The sequence below is a fragment of the Rhinoderma darwinii genome, unplaced genomic scaffold, assembly GCF_050947455.1.
Source record: "Rhinoderma darwinii isolate aRhiDar2 unplaced genomic scaffold, aRhiDar2.hap1 Scaffold_94, whole genome shotgun sequence".
NCBI lineage: Eukaryota > Metazoa > Chordata > Amphibia > Anura > Rhinodermatidae > Rhinoderma > Rhinoderma darwinii.
In genome coordinates this window covers 2,812,011-2,836,106 of record NW_027464514.1, presented here as the reverse complement: position 1 = coordinate 2,836,106, position 24,096 = coordinate 2,812,011, and the positions used below count along the sequence as shown (strand labels likewise).

Sequence of the window (24,096 nt, the reverse complement as noted above, 5' to 3'; positions counted from 1 at the left end):
TACTGTAATCTACATTGCAACCCCTATCTGCTGCAATAGCAGATAGGGGTTGCAAAATCTGGTGACAGAGCCTCTTTAAAAGTAAAAATCACTTTTAATAAAAACTAATTATAAAATGGCACAAAACACACTGACTGACCTTTTGATAAAAAAAAAAATAATAATTTTCAAAACGTTTAAATAGCCTTTATACAATGTTATCTTTCCAGCTCTCCAAGGATCTACAAGTGGAGGAATTTACCATGGAGAAGGTAAGAGCCTCATTTCTTGGACATCATAAAATCCTCCTAAACATGGATTGTAACATAGTAATCTCCACACAGCAGAGAATAGGAGTAAATATCCCAGAGGCCAACATGAGTGACATGTAATTCTGCAGTGTTATTATTAGCACACGGTCTTCTACTGAAAAGTGGATATGGATTGTAGCTTCACACTGACACTGATCACAAAAATCTGTTTTGTCTACTAAGGAAATTTGTAAAGTTGCAAAATGAAGTGTAGATGAGAACTCCATACGCTCAGTTCTTTTGCTATCTTATACCCTTAACACCTTAGGGCACATTCACACGTTGCGGAATTGCTGTTGAATTCCGCTGCGGACAGTCCGCAGTGGAATTCTGCTGCAGCCGTTTTTTACATTTGTTTCTATACAATTTTAGGAAAGTTAGTTCAGACTTTGCAGAAAATAACTGTGCGGAAATTAGGCTGCGGTGCAGAATTTCCCCTCCGCAGCATGCTCATGACGATGCGGAGAAGCAGAATTTCACTGCGAATTTCAGCCTTTGCAATGCAAAAACTGAAATCTGTGGCAAGTCCGTTGTGATGTCTGCAACGTCTGAATTACCTGTCAAATATTCGTTGCGTAATTGCCCCAAATCTGCACCAATATTTGCAGCGGAAAAATTCAGCCACGATATTATGCCTCGTTTTACGCCTGAAAATAGGGCTACAATACGTCGGCAAACATCTGCCCATTCATTTGAATGGGTTTGCCGACGTAATGTGCAGACGACCTGTAATTTACGCGTCGTCGTTTGACAGCTGTCAAACGACGACGCGTAAATTGACTGCCTCGGCAAAGAAGTGCAGGATACTTCTTTGCAACGTAATTTGAGCCGTTCTTAATTGAACTCAATGAAGAGCAGCTCAAGATTTCCGAGCGTCACAGACGCCTCGTATATTACGAGGAGGAGCATTTACGGTTGAAACGACGCAGCTGTTTTCTTCTGAAAACAGTCTGTCATTTCAGCCGTAAATGCCTGCTATCGTGTGAACATACCCTTAAACTGAATCACTGACAGGCAGTAAAGCTTTGGTATATGGAGGAAACCAAAGTATTATATCAGCGTTCAGGAGATTGCATTGTGAAATCTCCTAGTGGGACTAAAATACTAATTTAAAGAAATAAAAAAAAATAATACAGTAAAAATATAACCATATTTTTGCATAAAAGGTGGTTTTAGTTTTAAGTGTAAGACGAAAATAAAAAATAAACATATATGGTAGCACCGCAAACGTACCGGCCTGAACAATAAAGTTAACACATTAATTAAACTGCATGGTGAATACCGTACAAAATTGTTAAAAAAAAGTTAAAAAAAAACGCAAAAAAACAATGACAAAATTGAAAAAATTTCCATTCCCACCCCAAAAAATATTATGAAAGTTTATCAATAACTCCCATGTATCAATAAAAACGACAAAAAACAAGCCCACTTTTGGCTATATCGGCAGAAAAATAAAAAAAACTTATGGTTCCTTGTATGAAGCAATGCAAAAAAACTAATAATTTTGGTTTCAAATAGTTTTTATTCTGAAAACATAAAAATCCTATACATATGTGGTATCGCCATAATCGTACCGACCCATAGAAGAAAAGGTAACGTTATTTACGCCGTTCAAATTTAAAACACGAAATACAATGCTGGAATAGCGTTTTTTTCAATTCCCTCCCATAAAAAGTTAATAAAAGTTAATCAACATATTATATGCAGCCAAAAATGGTGCCATTAGAAAAAAAAACAACTTGTTCCTCAAAAAGCAAGCCCTCGTATGGCTATGTCAATGGAAAAATTAAAGACTCTTGGAATGCGAAGATGAAAAAACGAAAAAGAATGCTTGGTCATTAAGACTTTAAGGGGGTAGGACTAAAGTTACCAGTCCTCTTTGAGTTTAAAGGCAATGTGCATCTTCGAAAGTGATTTTTTTATTTTATTTTTCATTAAAAAAAAAAGACAGTGTGTTTGGTACAACTTTAAAATTAGTTTTTATTAAAAAATATTTTTTGAGATACAGCTGCTTAGTATCCTGTATACAGAGCAGCTGTATCATTTGCTGAATCCTGTATCCGTCAGGTCCGTGGCACTGACGTCTTCAGTGATAGAGGGTTCTGCGTGTCTCTGACACGCAAGATCCATCTGTTATCCATCACCTGTTATCCATGTGTGTCAGAGACATGCAGGACCCGCTAACACTGAACCCATCAGGTCCACAGGACTGACAGATTCAGGTCTTAGCAGACGATATAGCTCCTCTGTAAACAGGATACAAAGCATCTGTTTTTTAAAAAAGTTAAAATAATTTTTAATAAAAACTAATTTGAAAGTTGCACAAAACACACTGACTGACATTTTTATTAAAATAAATAAATAAATCACTTTCAAAGTTTTAGACAGCCTTTAAAGTGTAACTAAATTTTCAACAAACTTCTGACATGTCATAGTGACATGTCAGAACTTTTGATTGGTGGGGGTCCGAGCACTGGGACCCCACCAATCGTTAAAAATAAGCGGCAGGGGGGGCGGAGTTACCGCGCATTGTGATGGACGCTTAACTTAAGGGCTCCTCACTTCACCTCCAGAAACAACAGCTTTTAAGCGGTATACAGCGATAAAACAGCGACAAAATGGTGAGAACCTCTAAAGATAAATACAAAGAATCTCCTGGTCTGGCAAAACAGGGGAAACAACAACCTGAAATGGATAAATTTCTGAGGAAAAAACTCACGGCCCCGGCAAAAATGGCGCTGGAGTGCCAAGCAGAAGAGGCCGGAGATGACGACTCCGATGGAGAAAGCTCGACAACATACTCGGATACGGCAAGAAGTAGAGATACTTTGTCGAGGTCATATTTTAAGAAAGCCCTGACACAGGCGGTCTCACCGATAATGCAAGAATTAGCGGATATCAAAAACGACATCAGACAAATTGGGCACAGAGTGGATGCGTTGGAAGAGGCCCAGTCCTCCATCTTGGAGCATAGTGCTGCGATTAATACGACGCTTGCAACACATCAACTCCACATTAATAATACGCACCTGATGATAGAGGATCAAGAAAATCGTAGCAGAAGACGGAATATAAGAATTAGAGGCCTTTCCGAACTGACAACAGGAGAAGAGCTGCAACAGGTGACGAATCAAATTTTTGTGGAACTAGTGGGGCAAGAAAGAGCCGCTACAATGGTGATAGAGCGTGTACACAGAGCTCTGAGACCAAAACCTGCGCTGCATGAACCTCCAAGAGATATAATTTGCGGACTGCTGAGTTTTGTGGATACGGCATGTTTGTTGAAAGCAGCGAGAGAAAAAGGAGACTTTCAGTACGAAGAATCCAAATTATTATTTTTTCAAGATCTTGCTCCTAGTACCCTTGCAAAGAGGAGAATTTTGAAACCTGTCACGGATAAATTGAGAGCTAATAAATTACCTGTGAGATGGCTATATCCGTTCGGGTTAGCGACCATAAAAGATGGACGGCAAATCTCCATTCGAGCTCCAGAAGATTTGACGAAATTCTGGGAGAAGACGGAAATACAACCAATTGACATCCCGTCCTGGCTACCGGCACAGATGGATACAAATTTTCCGGCTCTACCGACACAAGAGGAATGGCAGAGAGCCTCTAGATTGAAGTCTCCAAGGAATAAGAAACAACAAACGTCCGATTTCAGACCTCGAGACACTTGACTTGGACAGAAGGACGTTTTGTGATAATATAATTTTCTCATTACTACAGAAGCGGTGAAATTAGAAGATGCGTGAGTGATGTCAAAATATGTTTTATCTATATCTCACCCATTTTATCTCTTTCCATACTTTTTCAAGATTACGCCATTTTATTTCATGGCATTATATAAATATAAGTGGATGAGAAAATGTAAAATGGCTGTACTAAAATATCCCTGTAGGAAAAAAGATGTTGCATTCAGTTTAGCATAAAGAGAGGAGGAGCTGTTCTTTACCGTAAAGATTGTTTAATATGCTACTAAAGATTCTGGAGGGGGAATTTATATCTGGTGGCGCTATGCTTACCCCCCCCTCCTGTTTTTCCTTGCTTTCTTGTTGTTCTAGTGAGGAGAGGCAAACAGTGACCAGGGAGAAGTTCTGTCTCTATATGGTCATTAAAATATGTTTAACTCTATATCTTGACATATTACTAAGCTCAACTAGACAAGGAGAGCAGGATATAGAAGAAGAGTTTGAAAATGTATTTGTATATGAGTTGTTAAGTTTGAACTGTGATCGTGCTTGGATAATACTGCGCCTGTCTCGCAATGAGGTAAATAGATGGCTTCGTGCAAAATAGTATCTTTTAATGTTAAAGGATTGAATATCCCGCAAAAAAGAAGCCAAATATTCAACTTAATGAGACGAGAAGATGCCGATTTGGTCTTCTTGCAGGAAACACACTTTAAAACAAACAAGATCCCTGCAATCCATACCAAAACATATGACAAATGGTATCATTGCACTCATAGTGCGGCCTCTAGAGGCGTTTCAATTGGAATACGAAATACTATACCATTTACCCTGGAAACTTCACAAGTAGATCCATTAGGTAGATATATCTTCATAAAAGGTTCTATTTCCGGTAGGAAAGTAACGTTAGTAAACCTCTATGCACCGAACGTGAGACAGGCGCAATGGTTACTGAAAATTATGCGTTTATTGCAACCCTTTTTCGAGGGTCTAGTAGTATTAGGGGGAGACTTTAACCTGACTTTAGACCCGCTTATGGATTCCTCTTCCAAAGTTTCACCTGTTGCCCATAGAAACTTGAGACGTCTTAAAGTCATGCTAAACAAATTCCAATTAATAGACGTATGGAGACTACAACACCCATCTATGAGAGATTACACCTTCTACTCTAACCCACACGATTCGTACCATCGCTTAGATTATCTGTTTCTACCTAAACAATATTTACCCCAAATATGTGCTTCCACAATTGGGAACATTACGGTCTCCGATCATGCCCCGATTTCTGTTAAGATAACTTTGACAGAATTACCTGTCAGGGAGTGGAATTGGAGATTAAACGACACACTATTAGAAAATAATACAGATGTAGCTTCAATTGAAAGTAAAATGAAAGAATTCTTTGCTTTTAATGATGATCCTCTCATATCTAGACCTATATTATGGGAGACACATAAGGCGTTTGTGAGAGGAGAATTAATAGCCTTGGGCTCGAGAGTAAAGAAACAGAGATCTCAACTAATAAACGAAGTGTTAAACCAAATATCCTACTTAGAAGCAGTACATAAGAAATCGCAATTGAAAGCTAATCAGATAGAACTACAGAACCTCAGACAAAAATTGAAGAATATATTGAATGTAAGAACAGCGAAATCCCTGCAGCTACTAAAATATAAAACATATGCACACGGAGATAAGGGAAATAAAATGATGTCAAATCTTATTAAACAGCAGAGAAGGAAAACATTTATATCAACTATACGAGACAACGTAAATAAGAAAGTCACAAAGACAGCCCAAATAGCTCAAGAATTCAGGAAATATTATGAAGGGCTATATAACCTAGATACAAGTGAACAAAATAAGGAAGATTCTAGGGCTAATTTGGTAGGGAATTTTTTGAAGTCAATTGAGACCCCATCCCTAACAGAAGAGGAAAAATCTTCGTTAATTGCACCATTCACTTTAGAGGAAATAGAAAAATGCCTGAGCTCAATTCCAAATGGGAAAAGTCCCGGACCAGATGGTCTCCCGATAATCTACTTTAAAAAATTTAAACAAACCCTATTACCTTATTTTATGTCGGTATGTAATGATGTTTTGAAAGGAACGCAATTCCCAATGCAAACATTAGCAGCAAATATCACAATAATCCCTAAGGAGGGGAGGGACCTGGAAAGATGCGGTAATTATAGACCCATCTCACTGTTAAATACAGATTTAAAATGGTGGGCAAAAATATTAGCGACAAGAATAAGTTTCTTTCTGGCCAAACTGATAGGAGTGGAACAAGTGGGATTTGTGCCTGGACGAGAAGGGAAGTTCAACACTACTAGAACCATTCAAGCCTTGTTCTATGCAAAACAACATAAAATTCCGCTAATGCTTCTCGGCACGGATGCAGAAAAAGCATTTGACCGGATCGACTGGCCTTATTTAAAAGCGGTTCTACACAAATTTGGCTTCCCGCAACAATTTATTGATGCAATCTTCTCCTTATATAAGAACCCCTCAGCAAGAATACAAGTGAATGGCGTCTTTTCAGCCCCCTTCCCTATTGGAAATGGAACACGCCAAGGATGTCCATTATCCCCTACCTTGTTCATACTGGTAATGGAAACTTTATTATTAAAAATAAGACAAACTTCTAAAATTAAGGGACTTCAAGTAGGGAATTTTGAACATAAAACAGCTGCCTTTGCTGACGATTTACTAATTTATATAACTAATCCCCTAGAAGCGCTTCCAAACATTTTACGGATCTTTGAAGAATTTGGTCAAGTATCTAACTTTAAAATCAATTATGACAAATCAGAAGCGCTTAATGTATCACTACCACATAATTTATTTCTAGCGGTCAGTACAAAGTCTCCCTTTAAATGGCCAAAGTCTGAACTAAAATATTTAGGTTTAAAAATTACAGCGAACCCAAACATGCTGTTTGATAGAAATTATAATCCAATATACTACAAAATTAAAAAATTTTTGGCAAAACTGAAAATACCATTTATGACAATGCTAGGTAGGAAAAACCTGATTAAAGCCTTTGTCATACCTCAAATTCTTTACATTTTACAATCCTTGCCCATTGATGTACCAAAGTATTACTTTTCTAGATTTAAAAGATTATTCATGGAGTTCTTATGGAATAAAAAACGCCCTAGAATTGCATACGCACAATTAATAAGGAAAAAAGGAGAAGGGGGGTTGTCATTCCCGGATCTAAATACTTATTATAGAGCTATACAACTAGGGAGATGGACACAATTAACAAACAAAAATATATCTCTGCCACATGTTGATATAGAAAGAAATTCTTTAGGTAATAACATGGTATCTTATTTGTGGGTAAAGTCACAATTACCCCCCAGAACAGTGATTCAGAGTGACATGACTAGGGGACTAATTAAGACATGTCAAACTTCCTCGGCCTTACATCTACAGGAGAATATGTACTCAACTCTGATGCCTTTATCTATAGCACCATGTGTAGTCGACAAAAACTGCTCTCGGATTCCAGAGACATGGGCACAGCTGCACCCCATAAAAATAGCGAGGCTCTTCGAACAAACTGAGCTACCATCTTTAAAGCAATTACACAGAGAATTACACATACCGCAACCCAATGATATACAAACACTCGATTTTACACACACATGTCAGAAGTTGAAATCGTTAGCAAAAGAGAGAAAATCAGAACCGACCTGGTTAGAAAATTATATACTGTTCCCCACAACTCCCAAAAAATCTATTTCCAAAATATATAAAGAACTAATAACTAATATGACAAATAATGTTCCGAATTTTGTGTATGCTTGGGAGAAAGAATTTGACTGTAGATTCTCTGAAAAAGAGAGATCTATTATACTGAGACACTCCCACGGTTTTTCGAGATGCATGAGAGTACAGGAAAATTCATATAAAATACTCACACGGTGGTACAGAACACCTGAATTCTTACACAGTATATCAGTCTTATCAGTGAACACGTGCTGGAGATGTAATAAAGAAATAGGTAATATGTCACATATTTGGTGGTTATGTGCGAAAATTCAAGATTTTTGGAAAGAAGTGGAAACTTTAATCAGAGATGTGTGCTCGATCTCAATAAACCTCACGAAAGAATTAGTGTTGCTTTGGTTACCTATTAAAGATTTCTCGCCTTCAACAAAAAATCTACCCACTTATTTAATATCTGCAGCAAAGTTACTGATCCCAGCTCAATGGAAAAAGACACTCCCTCCTACTAGAGCGCAACTTTTGATTAAAGTACACCAGATCTGCAGGTTGGAAGAATTAGCTGCGTGGGAAAACAAAAATAGAAGTTCCTTCTTAAATATATGGCAGCCCTGGATAGATTATAGGGACAAATTGTAGAAATAAAGTTTGGAAATATGAAAGGACACAAGGAGACAAATAGTAAACATAGATAGAAGATAGGAAATAGAGCTATACTTGCTTATTAACATTGCAATCTGGTCCGTAAATAAACAAATGATATCTGCGGTTTATATCTGAGACATGATCACAGTGGTTCACATGTTCTTTGTTTCTTTTAATGTATGTATGTCCGTTCATTATTTGTTCCGAACACTAGTAGACACAAGCTTGGTCATGAAAAGAAACACATTATTTACGCGAACATAGTATGTAAATTGGCATGAGATGATAAGATGTGATGGCTCACTGATAAACAGTGTTAATGTACTATGTAACTCAAGAAAACATGTAAAACAATATGTATTAAAATGTTATGTATGTCTACTTTCAATAAAAAGAGTTTATACAAAAAAAAAAATAAGCGGCAGAAGCTTAGTTTCTGTTTGGCTTTTTCCGGAAAGCCGACATAGCGGAGTACAGGCTCATATACTTTCTATTGATCCCGTACTCCGCTACATCAAGTTCCGAAAAAAGCCGAACAGAAACTAAGCAGCTATGCGCTCACCGGAGTGCTTCTGCAGCTTCGTTTCAGCCATTCGTGGGGGTCTCAGTACTCGGACCCCCACCAATCAAAACTTCTGACATGTCCCTATGACATGTCAGAAGTTTGTTGAACGTTTAGTTGCACTTCAATTTTCCAGGAACTTCTCTAGAGCAGTATTAGATCAAAAAGACAAGAATCAATTTATTTTATGTATTTTATTCAATTTAATTACAGATGAGAGACATAGAATTGAAGATGACCGAGTACTATGTAAGTTACATAGTTACATAGTTTGTACGGTTGAAAAAAGACACATGTCCATCAAGTTCAACCAAGGGATGGGAAAGGGGAAGTAAAGAATTTCTACACATAGGAGCTAATATTTTTTTGTTCTGGGAGAGTATGGTGTGCTGTTGTTTGGCATAGTAAGCAGGGTAGCCCGCTCTATGTATTATCAAGGCGTCACAAATAGGCTTCTACCTGGCTATATACACTGCGCCTCATGACCTACACACTATCCCTCCATGTTTCACACACTGGCACCCCATTATTCATTTATTTTTATTTATGCACCTTACTCATTACAGCCCCCTATATTTCACCCCTATTATTATCACTTGCACATACACTATTCATTTATTATTTTTTACTACACATCCCATGCAGCACACGCCACTCCCCTCAAGACTAGTGGGAGTGGCTATTATTATTTAAAGCACCTGTTCACTCTCCTTCATCAGCGTTTCTGACCTCTCTGTGTCCATTTGTAAGTATGGCCTTTTTCTGTGTTTTTGTGTTATATGTCCCCTTGTTTTTATCTGTTTGAAAGCTTAGTTTCTGTTTGGCTTCTTCCGGAAAGCTGACATAGCGGAGTACAGGCTCATAGACTTTCTATTGAGCCCATACTCCGCTACATCAAGTTCCGAAAAAAGCCGAACAGAAACTAAGCAGCTATGCGCTCACCGGAGTGCTTCTGCAGCTTTGTTTCAGCCATTTGTGGGGGTCTCATTGCTCGGACCCCCACCAATCAAAACTTCTGACATGTCACTGTGACATGTCAGAAGTTTGTTGAACGTTTTCCAGGAACTTCTCTAGAGCAGTACTAGATCAAAAAGACAAGAATCAATTTATTTTATGTATTTTATTCAATTTATTTACAGATGAGAGACATAGGATTGAAGATTACCGAGTACTATGTAAGTTACATAGTTACATAGTTTGTACGGTTGAAAAAAGACACATGTCCATCAAGTTCAACCAAGGCATGGGAAAGGGGAAGTAAAGAATTTCTACACATAGGAGCTAATATTTTTTTGTTCTAGGAAATTATCTAAGCCTTTTTTAAAGCCATCTACTGTCCCTGCTGTGACCAGCTCCTGCGGTAGACTATTCCATAAATTCACTGTTCTCACAGTAAAGAAGGCTTGTCGCCTCTGCATGTTGAACCTTTTTTTCTCCAGACGGAGGGATTGCCCCCTTGTTTTATGAGGGGGTTTTACATGGAACAGGATTTCACCATATTTTTTGTATGTGCCATACATATATTTATATAAGTTAATCATGTCCCCCTTTAGTCGTCTTTTTTCAAGGCTAAATAGGTTTAGTTCTTTTAATCTTTCCTCATAACTTAGATTCTCCATGCCCCATATTAGCTTCGTTGCTCTTCTTTGTATTTTTTCCAACTCCAGGGCATCCTTTCTATGAACTGGAGCCCAGAACTGAACTGCATATTCTAGATGAGGCCTCACTAATGATTTGTAAAGTGGTAATATTACATCCCTGTCCTGCGAGTTCATGCCTCTGTTAATACACAACAATAACTTGCTGGCCCTTGAAGCAGTTGATTGACACTGCATGCTGTTTTTAGTTTATGATTTACAAGTACACCCAGATCCTCCTCAAAAAGTGAATCCGCCAGTGTAGCTCCCCCTAGGACATATGATGCATGCAGGTTGTTCGTACCCAGGTGCATAACTTTACATTTATCTACATTAAACTTCATCTGCCAAGTGGACGCCCAAACACTTAGTGTGTTCAAATCAGCTTGCAATTCACGAACATCTTCCATAGACTGAACTATATTACATAGCTTGGTGTCATCTGCAAAAATAGAAATAGTGCTATTAATTCCATCCTCTATATCATTAATAAATAAGTTGAATAATAGTGGTCCCAGCACTGAACCCTGTGGTACACCACTTATAACCGGGAACCATTCAGAATAGGAATCATTGACCACAATTCTCTGGATACGGTCCTTGAGCCAATTCTCAATCCAATTACAAACTATACTTTCTAAACCTATAGTCCTTAATTTACCCATTAGACGTCTATGAGGGACAGTGTCAAATGCCTTTGCAAAGTCCAAAAACACTGCATCCACAGCGGCCCCTCTGTCTAGGCTTCTGCTCACCTCTTCATAAAAACAAATCAGGTTGGTTTGACAGCTTCTGTCCTTAGTAAAACCGTGCTGGCTGTCACTTATAATACTATTTTTTGTCACATAATCCTGTATATAGTCCCTCAATAGCCCCTCAAACATTTTCCCCACAATGGATGTTAGGCTTACTGGTCAATAATTACCCGGGGAAATCCTAGAGCCTTTTTTGAAAATAGGCATCACATTTGCCCTGCGCCAGTCCCTTGGTACTATACCAGTCACTAGAGAATCTCTAAATATTATGAAGAGGGGGACAGAAATAACTGAACTAAGCTCCTTAAGAACTGGGTGTAACCCATCTGGTCCCGGGGCCTTGTGTACATTTATTTTATTTTATTTAATTTAGCTTGCAACATATCTTCATTCATCCAATTCAGTTTATCAACTGATATATTAACAGCACTGGCACCAACTACATCAGCTGCTCTTTCTTCTGTTGTATATACAGAGCTGAAGAACCAATTAAGTAACTCTGCCTTCTCTTGATCCCCTGTGACCAACTCCCCATTACCACTATCTAGGGGTCCCACATGTTCAGACCTTGGCTTTTTTGCATTTATATACTTGAAAAATTTTTGAGGATTTGTTTTACTATCCTTGGCCACCTGCCTTTCATTTTGTATTTTTGCTGGTTTTATTAAGCTCTTTATATTTTACAAAGGCTACAGCTGTAACCTCAGATGTCTATTTTTCAAATGCCCTTTTTTGTCGTGTATTGCCCTTGTTACAGACGGTGTAAGCCATGTGGGGTTTAATTTTAGTCGTTTATACTTGTTACCTATAGGAATAAATCTTGCACTATAATTACCCAAAGTAGATTTGAAAATCTCCCATTTATCATTTGTACCATTATTTGACATTAGTTCTTCCCAGTCTATATCCTGAATTGCAGCCCTCATCCTGGGGAAATTGGCCTTCTTAAAATTAAGTATTTTTGCCCTCCCAGCTTGTGTTTGTTTTTTACAGTGTATGTAAAATATAACTATATTATGAACACTGTTACCGAGGTTTTCACGAACATTGACATTCCCAACAAGCTCTGCATTATTATAAATGACCAGATCCAACAGAGCTTCACCTCTACTCGGGTCTTCCACAAACTGGTCCATAAAATTTTCCTGCAACAGGTTGAGGAAATGTCTCCCCTTTGCAGTTGAAGCCGAACCATGACACCAATCAATATCCCGGTAATTAAAATATCCCATTATCACTACTGTACCAGCCTGTGCAGCCCGCTCCATCTGTTTATATAGCTGACATTCCATCTCCTCAGTTATATTGGGGGGTCTATAGATTACACCAAAAGTAATTTTTTCAGTGTTTACCTCTCTTTGTAATTCCACTCACAAGGTTTCAACCTCCTCACAATCTTCACCCTCTAATGTCTCATTGACACTCACCTTCATATCGCTTCTCACATGCAGACATACACCACCACCTTTCCTATTCGCCCTGTCTTTCTGAAACAGTGTAAAACCCTGTAAGGGTAACGGAGACGGAAAGGTTACATATAGTAGATAACACACCAGACACACTGAAGCATTGGGTGGAGGCGCAGCGGTTGTTAAAACAGCATCAGTTGGAGAGGGCAGATAACAAAAGGATGTTTTTAAAACGCCAATATTATGAGGAGGGGGAAACTACTGGACGGCTGTTGGCAAGGATGGCGCAGGCTCAGAGGGAGAATAATTACATACACACTATTAAAGGGGAGGGGGGGAAGTTGGAGACGGATACAGGACAGATTTTGAAAGTGTTTCAGCAGTTTTACTCGGATTTGTATGCCTCTAGGGCAGAGCACACACCTCAGCAGCTGGAAGAGTATATAGGGGAGACAGAACTTCCTAGGTTGGGAGGGGAGGAGAGAGGGACATTGGAGGAGCCCATATCTTTGGAGGAACTCCAGGCGGCTATAGGGATACTGGCCAGTGAAAAGGCGCCGGGGCCGGATGGTCTTCCGGTGGAAGTTTTTAAGGAATATGGGGAGGAGCTTGCACCGCAGTTATTGGCCACTCTTTTAGATAGCTTTGATAGGGGGCGGCTTCCGGAAACAATGTATGAAGCGACTATAGTAGTTCTGCCGAAAGAGGGGAAGGATCCCCAGCTCCCGGGCTCTTATAGACCAGTTTCCCTACTGACGGCGGATATTAAAATCATGGCGAAAGTATTGGCGCTTAGACTAGCTAAAGTAGTGGCTGGGGTGGTACATGGAGATCAGGCCGGCTTTATGCCATCCAAGTCGACGGCGGTGAATCTGAGACGGCTGTTCTTGAATTTACAAGTCCTGCCGGATAATCGGGGGGGGGGGGGGAGAGCCATTATGTCCTTAGATGCGGCTAAAGCATTCGATTGCGTGGAGTGGAAATATTTGTGGTCAGTTCTGGAGAAAATGGGATTTGGCCCTAATTATATAAAATGGGTAAAGTTGTTGTATGTAGCCCCGACAGCAAAGATAAGGGTGAATGGGGTGCTATCGGATCGGTTTGCGTTGGAGCGGGGAACGCGTCAGGGATGTCCATTATCTCCATTGTTGTTCGCGTTGGCGGTGGAACCCTTGGCGTGTGCAGTGAGACAACATGAACATATTCAGGGGTTGAGATATGGGGGGGTGGAGGAAAGAATTGCACTATACGCAGACGATATGCTGTTATTCATGGCGGACACCGAGCGCACACTACCGTTAGTGATGGCCCTAATTAAGCGGTTTGGGAAATATTCAGGACTACTCATTAATTGGTCAAAATCGGCTCTAATGCTCATGGACCCGGGGGTCATCCAGAATGGGGAAGAGGAGGTGGAGATACCTGTGGTCACGGAGTTTAAGTATTTGGGGGTTAGGGTGACGGCGAAAGCACAGGATTATATGTCCCTTAATGTAATGCCACTGTTAACCACGATAAAAGCTAAAGTGGAGGCGTGGAATAAGTTACCGCTATCGGCTCTGGGTAGGACGAATCTGATTAAAATGATCCTCATGCCCCAGGTGCTGTATGTCCTACATAACTCCCCGGTATGGATCCCCAAATATTGGTTCAGGAGATTGCATAACCTTTTTAGGGACCTAGTATGGAAGAAGGGGGTGCCTAGGATTAAACTGGAGAAATTACAGCTGCCAAAGGAGGAGGGGGGCCTGGCTGTGCCCAATGCTTGGGTGTATTATTTAGCTGCCCAATGTCAACATTTTTGGGGGTGGGAGCAGGAAGAGACATGGGGGTCCAGTGCGCGCATCCTATCATATCTGGGGGGGGGAGAACCCGTTGGCAGGACTGGAAGCGCACAGCTATAAACAGATGGCGAGTACCAGACCCACTCTGCTGCTCATACACAAGGTGTGGTGGCAGTGCAAGCAATTGCTGGGGATAGGAGAGTGCACTAAATATACACCACTCTGGAGGAATGCTTATTTGGGGGAATTGGGTAAATTGGAAGGGATGCAGGGGTGGGAGCAGCGAGGCATAATATGATTGAGCCAGTTGTACGAGGGAGGCATACTTAAATCTTTTCAGCAAATAAGGGAGGAGTTTCAACTGGACTCCCGCATGTTCTATCAGTACCTGCAGATTCGGCACGCTGTGCAGACACAAGCGGTCAGCGTGGACTTGACAATGAATGCCGCCGGGGTGTTGGAGCATATTGCAAAAGCAGTTACATCAAAAGGATTAATTTCATTGGTTTATCGCAGGTTATTGGTGGAACATCTGGGGGATCCTATGGCACCAGTGAAAGCTGTATGGGAGAGGGAGGTGGGTCCTATTACAACAGACCACTGGGAAGCGGTATTGGCAGCAACATGTACTTTGTCCATTAATGTAGCACAACGAAGATCGCAGTTTTTTCTGATACATAGGGTGTATAGGACCCCGTGGGTGCTGAAACAAATGGGATTAAGAGCGGATGCCAAGTGCCCTAGGTGCCCGGAGGAAAAAGCAGACATCCTTCATATCCTTCATAGGAAAATCCACACAAATATAAAGGATATTATTGTGCCCCCATAAAATTAAACACAAGTAAATAGTGGATGACAAGTCTAAAGTACAATATATACTTCAATCAAAAAATTCATATACAGGGGGATGACTTAAGGAGCTGGTCCTAGATAGTAACATGAGAGAAGTTCACTTTTCCAGTGGAAAAATATGAGCAATGTTTGCCTGTCTTGTCTGTCCAGTCATAGGAGAGGCACCTGAAGGCACAGTATCTGACAAGTCTTACTCCTCTCCTTGCTTTGTTAAAAACAAAAATAAACAAAACCGTCTTTGCACTGACCAGTTAAAAATGGCATTTTTGTATAAAATATTTATATATAAAACTGAAAGGATTTTTCTGACTAAGATGAATAAAAGCAAGTTGGAATGAATGAGAGGAGCGATTGCTTGCAGAACATGACCTGCCTAAGTAGAGTCGTGTGTTAATGAACCTTCCCTTACCCCATCCTATCCCCCCACCCCCACCTTTAGGAAAGACACGTGACACCGAGGTTGGATGTGAAATGGCCACAGCAGCCGTTTATTAATTTCACAGTTTTATAAAAACAATTTAAATCCGAAACCTTCGGATAACTAGTTAGGAATCCACCAGAGAATTCCTTCTAATAATTCACATGACCCAACATGGGTCAGAATCGTAAATAACAATTTAACGTTAACATTAACCCGAGCAGAGGAAGTCCTTGAAGCCCTTTCAGATATTCCTTTTTTAAGAACACACCGAGTTAGCCATCTGCAAACCACCAATTACCTCCAGCCGTAAACCAGCTCGGAAGCACCGTTCACCTCTGCAGATGGCTCCAACCACTAGAAGTCCACTTCAAGGGGATAACACCCGATGAAGCCCTCAAGTGATATACCGACCACTAGAAGTCCACTTCAAAGGGATAACACCCGATGAAGCCTTCAAGTGATATACCTTCCACCAGAAGACCACTTCAAAGGGATAACACCCGATGAAGTCTTCAACCATGTACCTTTTTTGGGGGACGCATACCCCCGATGCGACCCCCCCACCATTTTGTACTGACTGGCCTCAAGGACTCCCCCCGCCACAGCGAAACAGGCCTTGACCACCTTAAGCCTGTGAGTTCCGCCACACCACCACCGCCCTTTCTATTCCTTCTGCTATCGCCAAGCTCCAAAGATCAATGCCAACCTCGGTCAGATGAACCCCGTCACTCCTCCAGAAATTCCCCACTCCTGACTCCAAATCCCTGTGCCTCACGCAAATGCCCCCGTTTTTTGCCACAAAAGGGGACACCGCCCGATTAACTTTAATGCGAGCCTTATTGACTCTCTCCACAGACCTAGCCAACCGCCAATGTTTCCTTGAGACTATGTCCGACCACACCATTACCAACTTGGGATAAGAAACCCACAAACACAACATATCGTGTTTGATATCCCGCACCAACTCACGAAAGGGGCGGACTCCTAAGTCATTCCCACCCACGTGCAACACTAAGACCTCCGGAACCCTATCAAGCCGGGCATATGTCTGCAATTCCGCCAACACCCTGCTCCAAGACATACCTCTAAATCCCAGCCAATGCACAACCGCATCCTGTCGCGGAATGCGCAACTGGCGACCGTCCGGGCGGACGTCCGCCCTCAAAGCCCCTCAGTGCACGTAAGAATGACCCAGCAACCACACCAAACACGGAGGCGAATCTGAAACGGAAAAAACAATTAGACACCACCATATAACATTTCTTAAGCGTTAACAACAAACCTCATAACATATGGGGGCGGACATAGGACTTAAATCTGTTGGACTCCCAACGACCAATACGCCGCACCCCTTCATCATCCAACCCCCAGCGCCCCGCTTCTGTTGCTGCGCCAATCCTGAAGGAATGAGATGAATATGAGCCCGCCGCGACACCAACCGCCGTCAAACATTTTTTAAATACAGCTCCAAACTGAAAACGACCCGTCCACATGACGTAACAAAGGCAAATCTGGAGACCCCCCTTTCAGCTTAAAACCCTGCATGCACTCTACTGGGCACATAATCGACCCCGGGAGGGCGAACAAAACTATCAGCTTACCCTTCCCTAATTGGTCAGTTTTCGACCGACGCAACCATACCTCCAGGCGATCTGCGAATAGGCTCACCTCCCCAGATCTCAGCCCCCCTGCCTGTTTGGTACTTGGCGACACCAACTCGCCTATCCTAAATGCCCCAAAGAACACTAACGAAAAAGCTAACCGAAACAAATCCATTTCGTCTGAAGAACGACAGACCGATGCTAATGAACCGCCCAACGCGCTAAGCAAAGCAAACGACACAGGCCTTCTACTATCCGCCTCCACTCTACCTCGGCGCAACCCCTTCAAAGCCTGCAACACCAGAAATTCCTTTGATACATCCTGAAAGCCTCGCAACTTAAAACCAAACGCCACTGCAGATATGAACCGGTTCACCTTTGCCACTGAAAACCCCGCCTCCCAGGCGTCCCCTAACCAGTACAAAAGTGCCACCAACCTGTCTCTATCCGTATTGACGTCACCCAACTCTCTTACCCACTCCTCCCACTGCCTCCAACAAGCAGCATAAGCACTCCACGTCGTGCGCGCCAAAGACCTTTGTAACAGTTGTTCTACGGGACCGAGACCAGATCCCAAAGATGTTCCGGACAAGCCAAAACGAGACGTTCCGCTCCCGGTGCCAATTGCCGAAACCGGTCCCACTGCGAGCGAGAAAGAGCATCAGCGATACAATTCCGTACTCCCGGCACATGCACCGCCACCACCCACGCGTTCAACGACAAACACACCAACACTAAATGTCGCAACAATTGAACTACCGGAGGAGAGGACGCCGTGATGTTATTAATGGCCAGCACCACCCCCATGTTGTCGCAGTAAAAACGAACCTTCTTATCCCTGAGCCTGTCCCCCCAAATGGTAGCCGCCACCACGATGGGGAACAGCTCGAGCAGGGCCAGATTCCGCGTGAGTCCACTGGACACCCAACTAGCCGGCCATTGACCTGCGCACCACGGACCTCCCCCGTAAGCTCCAAAACCGCCCGCCCCAGCCGCATCCGTAAAAATATTCAAATCACTCGTATCCTGCGCTGGGGCCATCCATAGCGAGCGACCATTGTACTGGCCCAAGAAGTCATCCCAAACCTGAAGATCAGCTCGGTGCTCCTCCTTGAGCCGCACAAAATGATGCGGCACACGCACTCCCGCCGTTGCCGCCGCCAACCTTCTACCAAACACCCTCCCCATTGGCATAATCCGGCAGGCGAAATTCAACTTCCCCAGCAGCGACTGAAGCTCCCGCAGCGTCATTTTCTTCAGTCTACAAGCCCGCCGTACCTCCAGCCTCAAAGCACCCAACTTATCCGCAGGGAGACGACACTCCATTGCCACCGAATCTATTTAAATTCCCAAAAAACAAATCGTCGCTACCGGGCCCTCCATTTTTTCTGGCGCCAAAGGGATCCCAAAATCCCTCGCCACCTTCTGTAGTGCATAAAGCAAATTACCGCAAACCGGCGAACCCCCCGGGCCAACGCACAAAAAATCATCTAAGTAATGGATCAACGAGTCGACCCCGGATACTCCCCTCGTTACCCACTCCACGAAGCTACTAAACGCCTCGAAGTATGCACAAGAAAGGGAACACCCCATCGGAAGGCACCGATCCACGTAAAAAGCCCCATTCCAAAAACAACCCAACAGCCGTTGGCTTTCTGGATGAACTGGCAACAACCTGAACGCCGCCTCGATGTCGGTTTTTGCTAGCAGCGCACCTGGACCTGCAGCCCGCACTAAACCCACCGCCTTATCGAATGAGGTATAGACTACGGAGCACAACTCGTGATCAATCCCGTCATTTACCGACGAACCCTTGGGATACGATAAGTGTTGAATCAAACGAAATTTTCCGGGCTCGCGCTTAGGAACAATACCCAACGGGGACACAACTAAATCTTTTACAGGCGACTCAACAAAAGGCCCCGACATGCGACCCAACGAAACTTCTTTTAACAATTTTTCCGACACGACTTTGGCATGCAAGTAAGCCGATTATAAATTCCTCCGCGTAACCGGAACCTCATAAGGAGGCGGAGGAATAACAAAACCAACACAAAACCCTTCGTAAAGCAACTTAGCCGCCGCCCTATCCGGATACTCATTTAGATAAGGGGCCATCTTTTCCACCCTCACCGGTGACACCCCCTTGACCAGCCGCGGAGGACTGGTTCCCTGACCTCTTTTTTTGCAGACATTTTGCCGCCCCGTGTGATGCACCATTACACTCGGAACACACGTGCTTGAACTTGCACGTGGCCCCGAACTTACACTGGCCTTCATTAAATTGCCAGCAAAAGCCCGCCTTTCCCCCGCCGCCTTGTCCAACCTGACTAGACTGGCCTCCTTGGCCGGCGCTCCCGGGAAAGGACTGCCTAACCGGAGCCGTAACCCGTAACCAGAGAGCAATATCCTTCTGGTCCCACCGAATCGCCGGCCGAACCGCTTTCCGCTGACGGAATTGCTCATCGTATCGCAGCCACGCCTGACCCCCATACGCCCTATGAGCCTCCCCAATGGCATCAAAATAACAAAACAACGCCGAACAATTTTCCGGCGCCTTTTCCCCTATCACACTAGCCAATATGGCGAACGCCTGCGACCAATTAACGAACGTCTGCGGGATAATCCTATACCGCCGCCGTTCCTCCTCGTCCTTTTTACTCTCGTCCCGCTTGCTCTTATCCAAATTCAATTTAGCGAGCGGCATGAGAGAAAAAATCTCAACATATTCGTCCTTCCAGATCCGCTCACGCACCTCCTGCTTTAAATGCGCCCCCAACGGACCTTCGAAACAAACGTACACCTCCCCACGAGCACGGTCATCAATACGCACACGATCGCCATCTTTTTGTGCCTCGGTCTGTACCGACACCGCGACCGCCTCCCTAACCGCCAGCACGGGCCGCGCCTGTAACAATCCCACGTCCCTGGGGCCCTCCCACACTACCGCCGGGGACACTTCCGTGACTACCGGCGCCGCCGCCCGATCTAGGCGCCCGACCAGCTCCCTCAAGCAACCCACTAAATCTGCCAGACCCGCGCCATCGCGCCCGCCCGCGCCACTACCGGCCACCGATGCGACGCTAGCAGCCCCCCCCGCCGACACCCGACATAAAAATCGCTGGATATGACAATGATGGAGTTACACACTCACCGGGCCGCACAGGCGCTGTGTTCCCGTCAGCCAGACCATCCTGACCTCGACGATACGCGTCCAGTTCACCTTCCTCCAGCTCTTCTCTCGCAGATGACTGGCCATCCCACCGACATCTTCGGATCGGAGATGATGAAGCGCTGACCGATGGGCCGGCAACCTGCCGCCCGACCGATGCAACCCAGACTTCCGACCGGACCTGTTGCCTCAACGTCGCTGCAGATCTAGGCGTCCGTCTCGATGATCCTGAAGAAGCCTGCCCCCTGGCCGGAACATCACCAGGCGGGGCGGCCGTACCTTGTCCTCCAAATCTTCCATCCGATGGGGGAGGGGTGACAGGGAGCCCGGCCTGCGACTCCCTGCTTACCGCCGGACCCCGTCGCGGCTTGGGATTCCTGCCAGGACGCAGGGCCTGGGAAGGGGCGGTCCTCCCAGCTGCCTGGCCTGCAGCGTCCGAGATCGGGCTCCCTCTGCGACGCCGTGTCCGCGGGACTGCCTCAGGACTGAGGCGCTCTGGAGGTCGGGACCGCCGGGAGGGACGGGCGTCATCTAGGCGTCCGTCTCGATGATCCTGAAGAAGCCTGCCCCCTGGCCGGAACATCACCAGGCGGGGCGGCCGTACCTTGTCCTCCAAATCTTCCATCCGATGGGGGAGGGGTGACAGGGAGCCCGGCCTGCGACTCCCTGCTTACCGCCGGACCCCGTCGCGGCTTGGGATTCCTGCCAGGACGCAGGGCCTGGGAAGGGGCGGTCCTCCCAGCTGCCTGGCCTGCAGCGTCCGAGATCGGGCTCCCTCTGCGACGCCGTGTCCGCGGGACTGCCTCAGGACTGAGGCGCTCTGGAGGTCGGGACCGCCGGGAGGGACGGGTCGACCCGGCCTGCGTCGCCGTCACCCCCGGCAACGCTCTCTGCCTGCTCCGAGCAGGAGCGGTTGTTGCCGACTCCCCCCCCCGCCGCCATGCTAGGAAGGGGGCCGGGGGAGGGGAGCCTGTCTCCTGCAACAGACCCCGAACGCCGGGCCTGACGTGGCAAAACGGCGTCCGGGATCCTCGCTAATGCCGCCACGGTCTCCTCCAGCCATCCGGGACCGTGGTGCACAGCAGCTGCACGCAGCTGCTCTAATAAAATTGCCTCCGACATATTTACGAGCGCGGGCAACGGGGAGCTTGTCTTCCCTGTGCTACTCCTCCCGCTGCTTCCGGCTCAATGCCGAAAACAGCGGGAAGCGCAGCAACGGCCCCCTGACTCCTCCTTGTCCCCCCCTCCGACTCCCTCCAACTCTCCCTCACCTGTTAACCCTTTCCCTACCAGGGAGGTCATGGAGGCTTCCCCTTAAGCCCTGCAGGCTGCGTCCAGCCCCTTCTGGAAGGTCAATATCCAAGTGCTGGATAAAGAGACATCTGGGAGTGAGATGCCACTAGATCGCAGCAGTGAAATAAAAAAAAACAAAGTATATATATATTAGAATTACAACTAGGAGCCCTGTCCCTCTGGATCTACACCACCCTCTGTGTCTTCATCATTGTAGATATTCTCTGCCTGTGGAAACAAACCAAAGAGCTTACCAACTGTTTACGGTAATTCAGTTTTATTGCAGATATTTTACACATACACACGCACGCACGTAACCTCTCCTGACATGTCTGTTTTAGTAATCACTTGTAGGGATGCACGATGCATCGAAACTTCGGTACGGTTTCGATACGGTGCATCCCCAAACGGTCCGATACCATTATTTCATGTATGTCGATACTTAGCTGTGCGGGCGCACAGCTTAGTATAGTAATACATGAATGTATGAGAGCGGGGCTGCGGCTGTGTAATACAGCCATTGCCCCGCTCCCGAGTAATGACAAGTGCGCACAGTCAAGATCATGCGATGCGGGCGGCGCTGCACTAATGAGCGGCGGCACGGATGACGACAGAACATGGCAGGCGCGCTGCAAAACACCCCCATGTTCTGTCCTCAATGCCTGCGTCGCCGCTCATCGGTGCAGCGCCGGCCGCATCACCTCATGCTGACAGACCGCGCACAGTCAGGAGCGGGGCAATGACTGTATCACACAACCGCAGCCCTGCTCTAAAACGGCGGAGATCAGGGAAACCTCATCTCTGCCGCTATTCTCCTGAATGCTGCGATCATAGCTGACTGCAGCATTGAGAGGTAAATGAGAAAGGGGGATGCCCCTTTGGATCGCATCACAGGTAATTCCTGTGACGCGATCGAGGGACATACCATATATGGGCAGACAGCCAAGGGTCCAATAAAGAACCCCAGGGCTGCGTTACCATATTTCCTGTTAGGATATACCTAAGTATGCCCTAACAACTGCCTGTGTACTATCCGTACACAGGCTAATGTACTGTAATATAGATGTATGCCAGTACATTAGTTTAAAAATTAAAGTAAAAACGAAGTAATATTAAATAAAATAAAAATACACTTTTTTTTTTTTTTAAATAAACATTAAAATAAGTCCCAATACATAAAATATACATTCGGAATTGGCGCGGCCGTAATAACCTGCACAACTATTTTTTTGCGTCTTTTAGGATGTGTAAGCCGTAAATAAAATAAAAACGCCTTTTTCACTTATTGTGAGGCGCGTGGTGGGATAATGAATTTAACCTCCATGTGCCTCACATTAATAGTAATTAACCCCATCATGTAACTTACACATTAACCCATTATGACGGAGAAACATGATGGGGTTAATTACTATTAACGTAAGGCACATGGAGGTTAAATTCATCATCACACCTCGTGCCTCACATCAGAAAATGAAAGAACTTTTTTTTATTTTTTTTTATTACTGGTGGCAAAGTATCGTTTTGCTATAGAAATCGCAATACTACACAAAGTATCGGTATCGAAGTCCAAATTCTGGTATCGTGACATCCATAATCACTTGTATTCCCTATAATTCTGGAGCATCTTTTTCTTAAAACTCTGGGTTGTACCTTTCTTCTGTTATTCCTCCTAGAAATGTATGAATAAATTGACAACTGGGATTATCAGTCCCCTTGTCAAAGGGGTGTCCCTACATAGTTTACACCCAGTTGTCAATTTTTTTTCATACATTTGTAAGAGGAATAACAGAGGAATAATACAACAATTTCAAGTTTTTGTTCTCCGTAGCTAGATGGGTTTCCAACTCAATCTTTGGTTCTAAAGCGAATGTCAGATGTCAAAGACATTTGATTTTTGCCAGTGGATGGCACCAATTTTGAGTTGATCCGCCAACAATCTAATGTCTGTCAAAAAATCTGTAGTCACGGTTAACAAAAGATTTGGGCAGGTTAAAACACGATCAGATCCAGCAGTCTGCTAGAAACGTATGCCTTTCCCAATTTCATAAACATTCACATTTGACCAAGCTAAATTTGCAGGGTAATAGAGGAATTAGGAGTGACCACTATCATCCGACAATTTTACAATATAATCTAAGGATTAGGAGAATGCCTCAATACCATTATTTTATTCCCTCAAGGGGAACCCCTCTTAACATGCCTTATTAGGGCATATGACGCCAGCATGTCCCCCGCTTGCCACCCT

At 44.2% G+C, this 24,096-nt stretch overlaps 1 protein-coding gene and 1 long non-coding RNA gene across 2 annotated transcripts in view; one reads left to right on the top strand and one right to left on the bottom strand.

Annotated features, from left to right (window-relative positions):
* Nucleotides 1-209: 209 nt before the first annotated feature.
* Nucleotides 210-10,174, top strand: LOC142733347 (uncharacterized). The gene is made up of 3 exons (XR_012880023.1): nucleotides 210-251; nucleotides 9,141-9,176; nucleotides 10,067-10,174. It is a non-coding gene; the product is annotated as an uncharacterized LOC142733347 (long non-coding RNA).
* An 11,724-nt stretch (nucleotides 10,175-21,898) lies between these two features.
* Nucleotides 21,899-24,096, bottom strand: part of LOC142733358 (histone-binding protein RBBP4-A-like) — a 153,759-nt gene continuing 151,561 nt past the window's right edge. Inside the window, exon 12 of the mRNA XM_075849522.1 lies at nucleotides 21,899-22,079. Coding sequence (XP_075705637.1) covers nucleotides 22,014-22,079 — 66 coding nt within the window. The 3' untranslated portion in view covers nucleotides 21,899-22,013. The remainder of the gene's footprint in view (nucleotides 22,080-24,096) is intronic.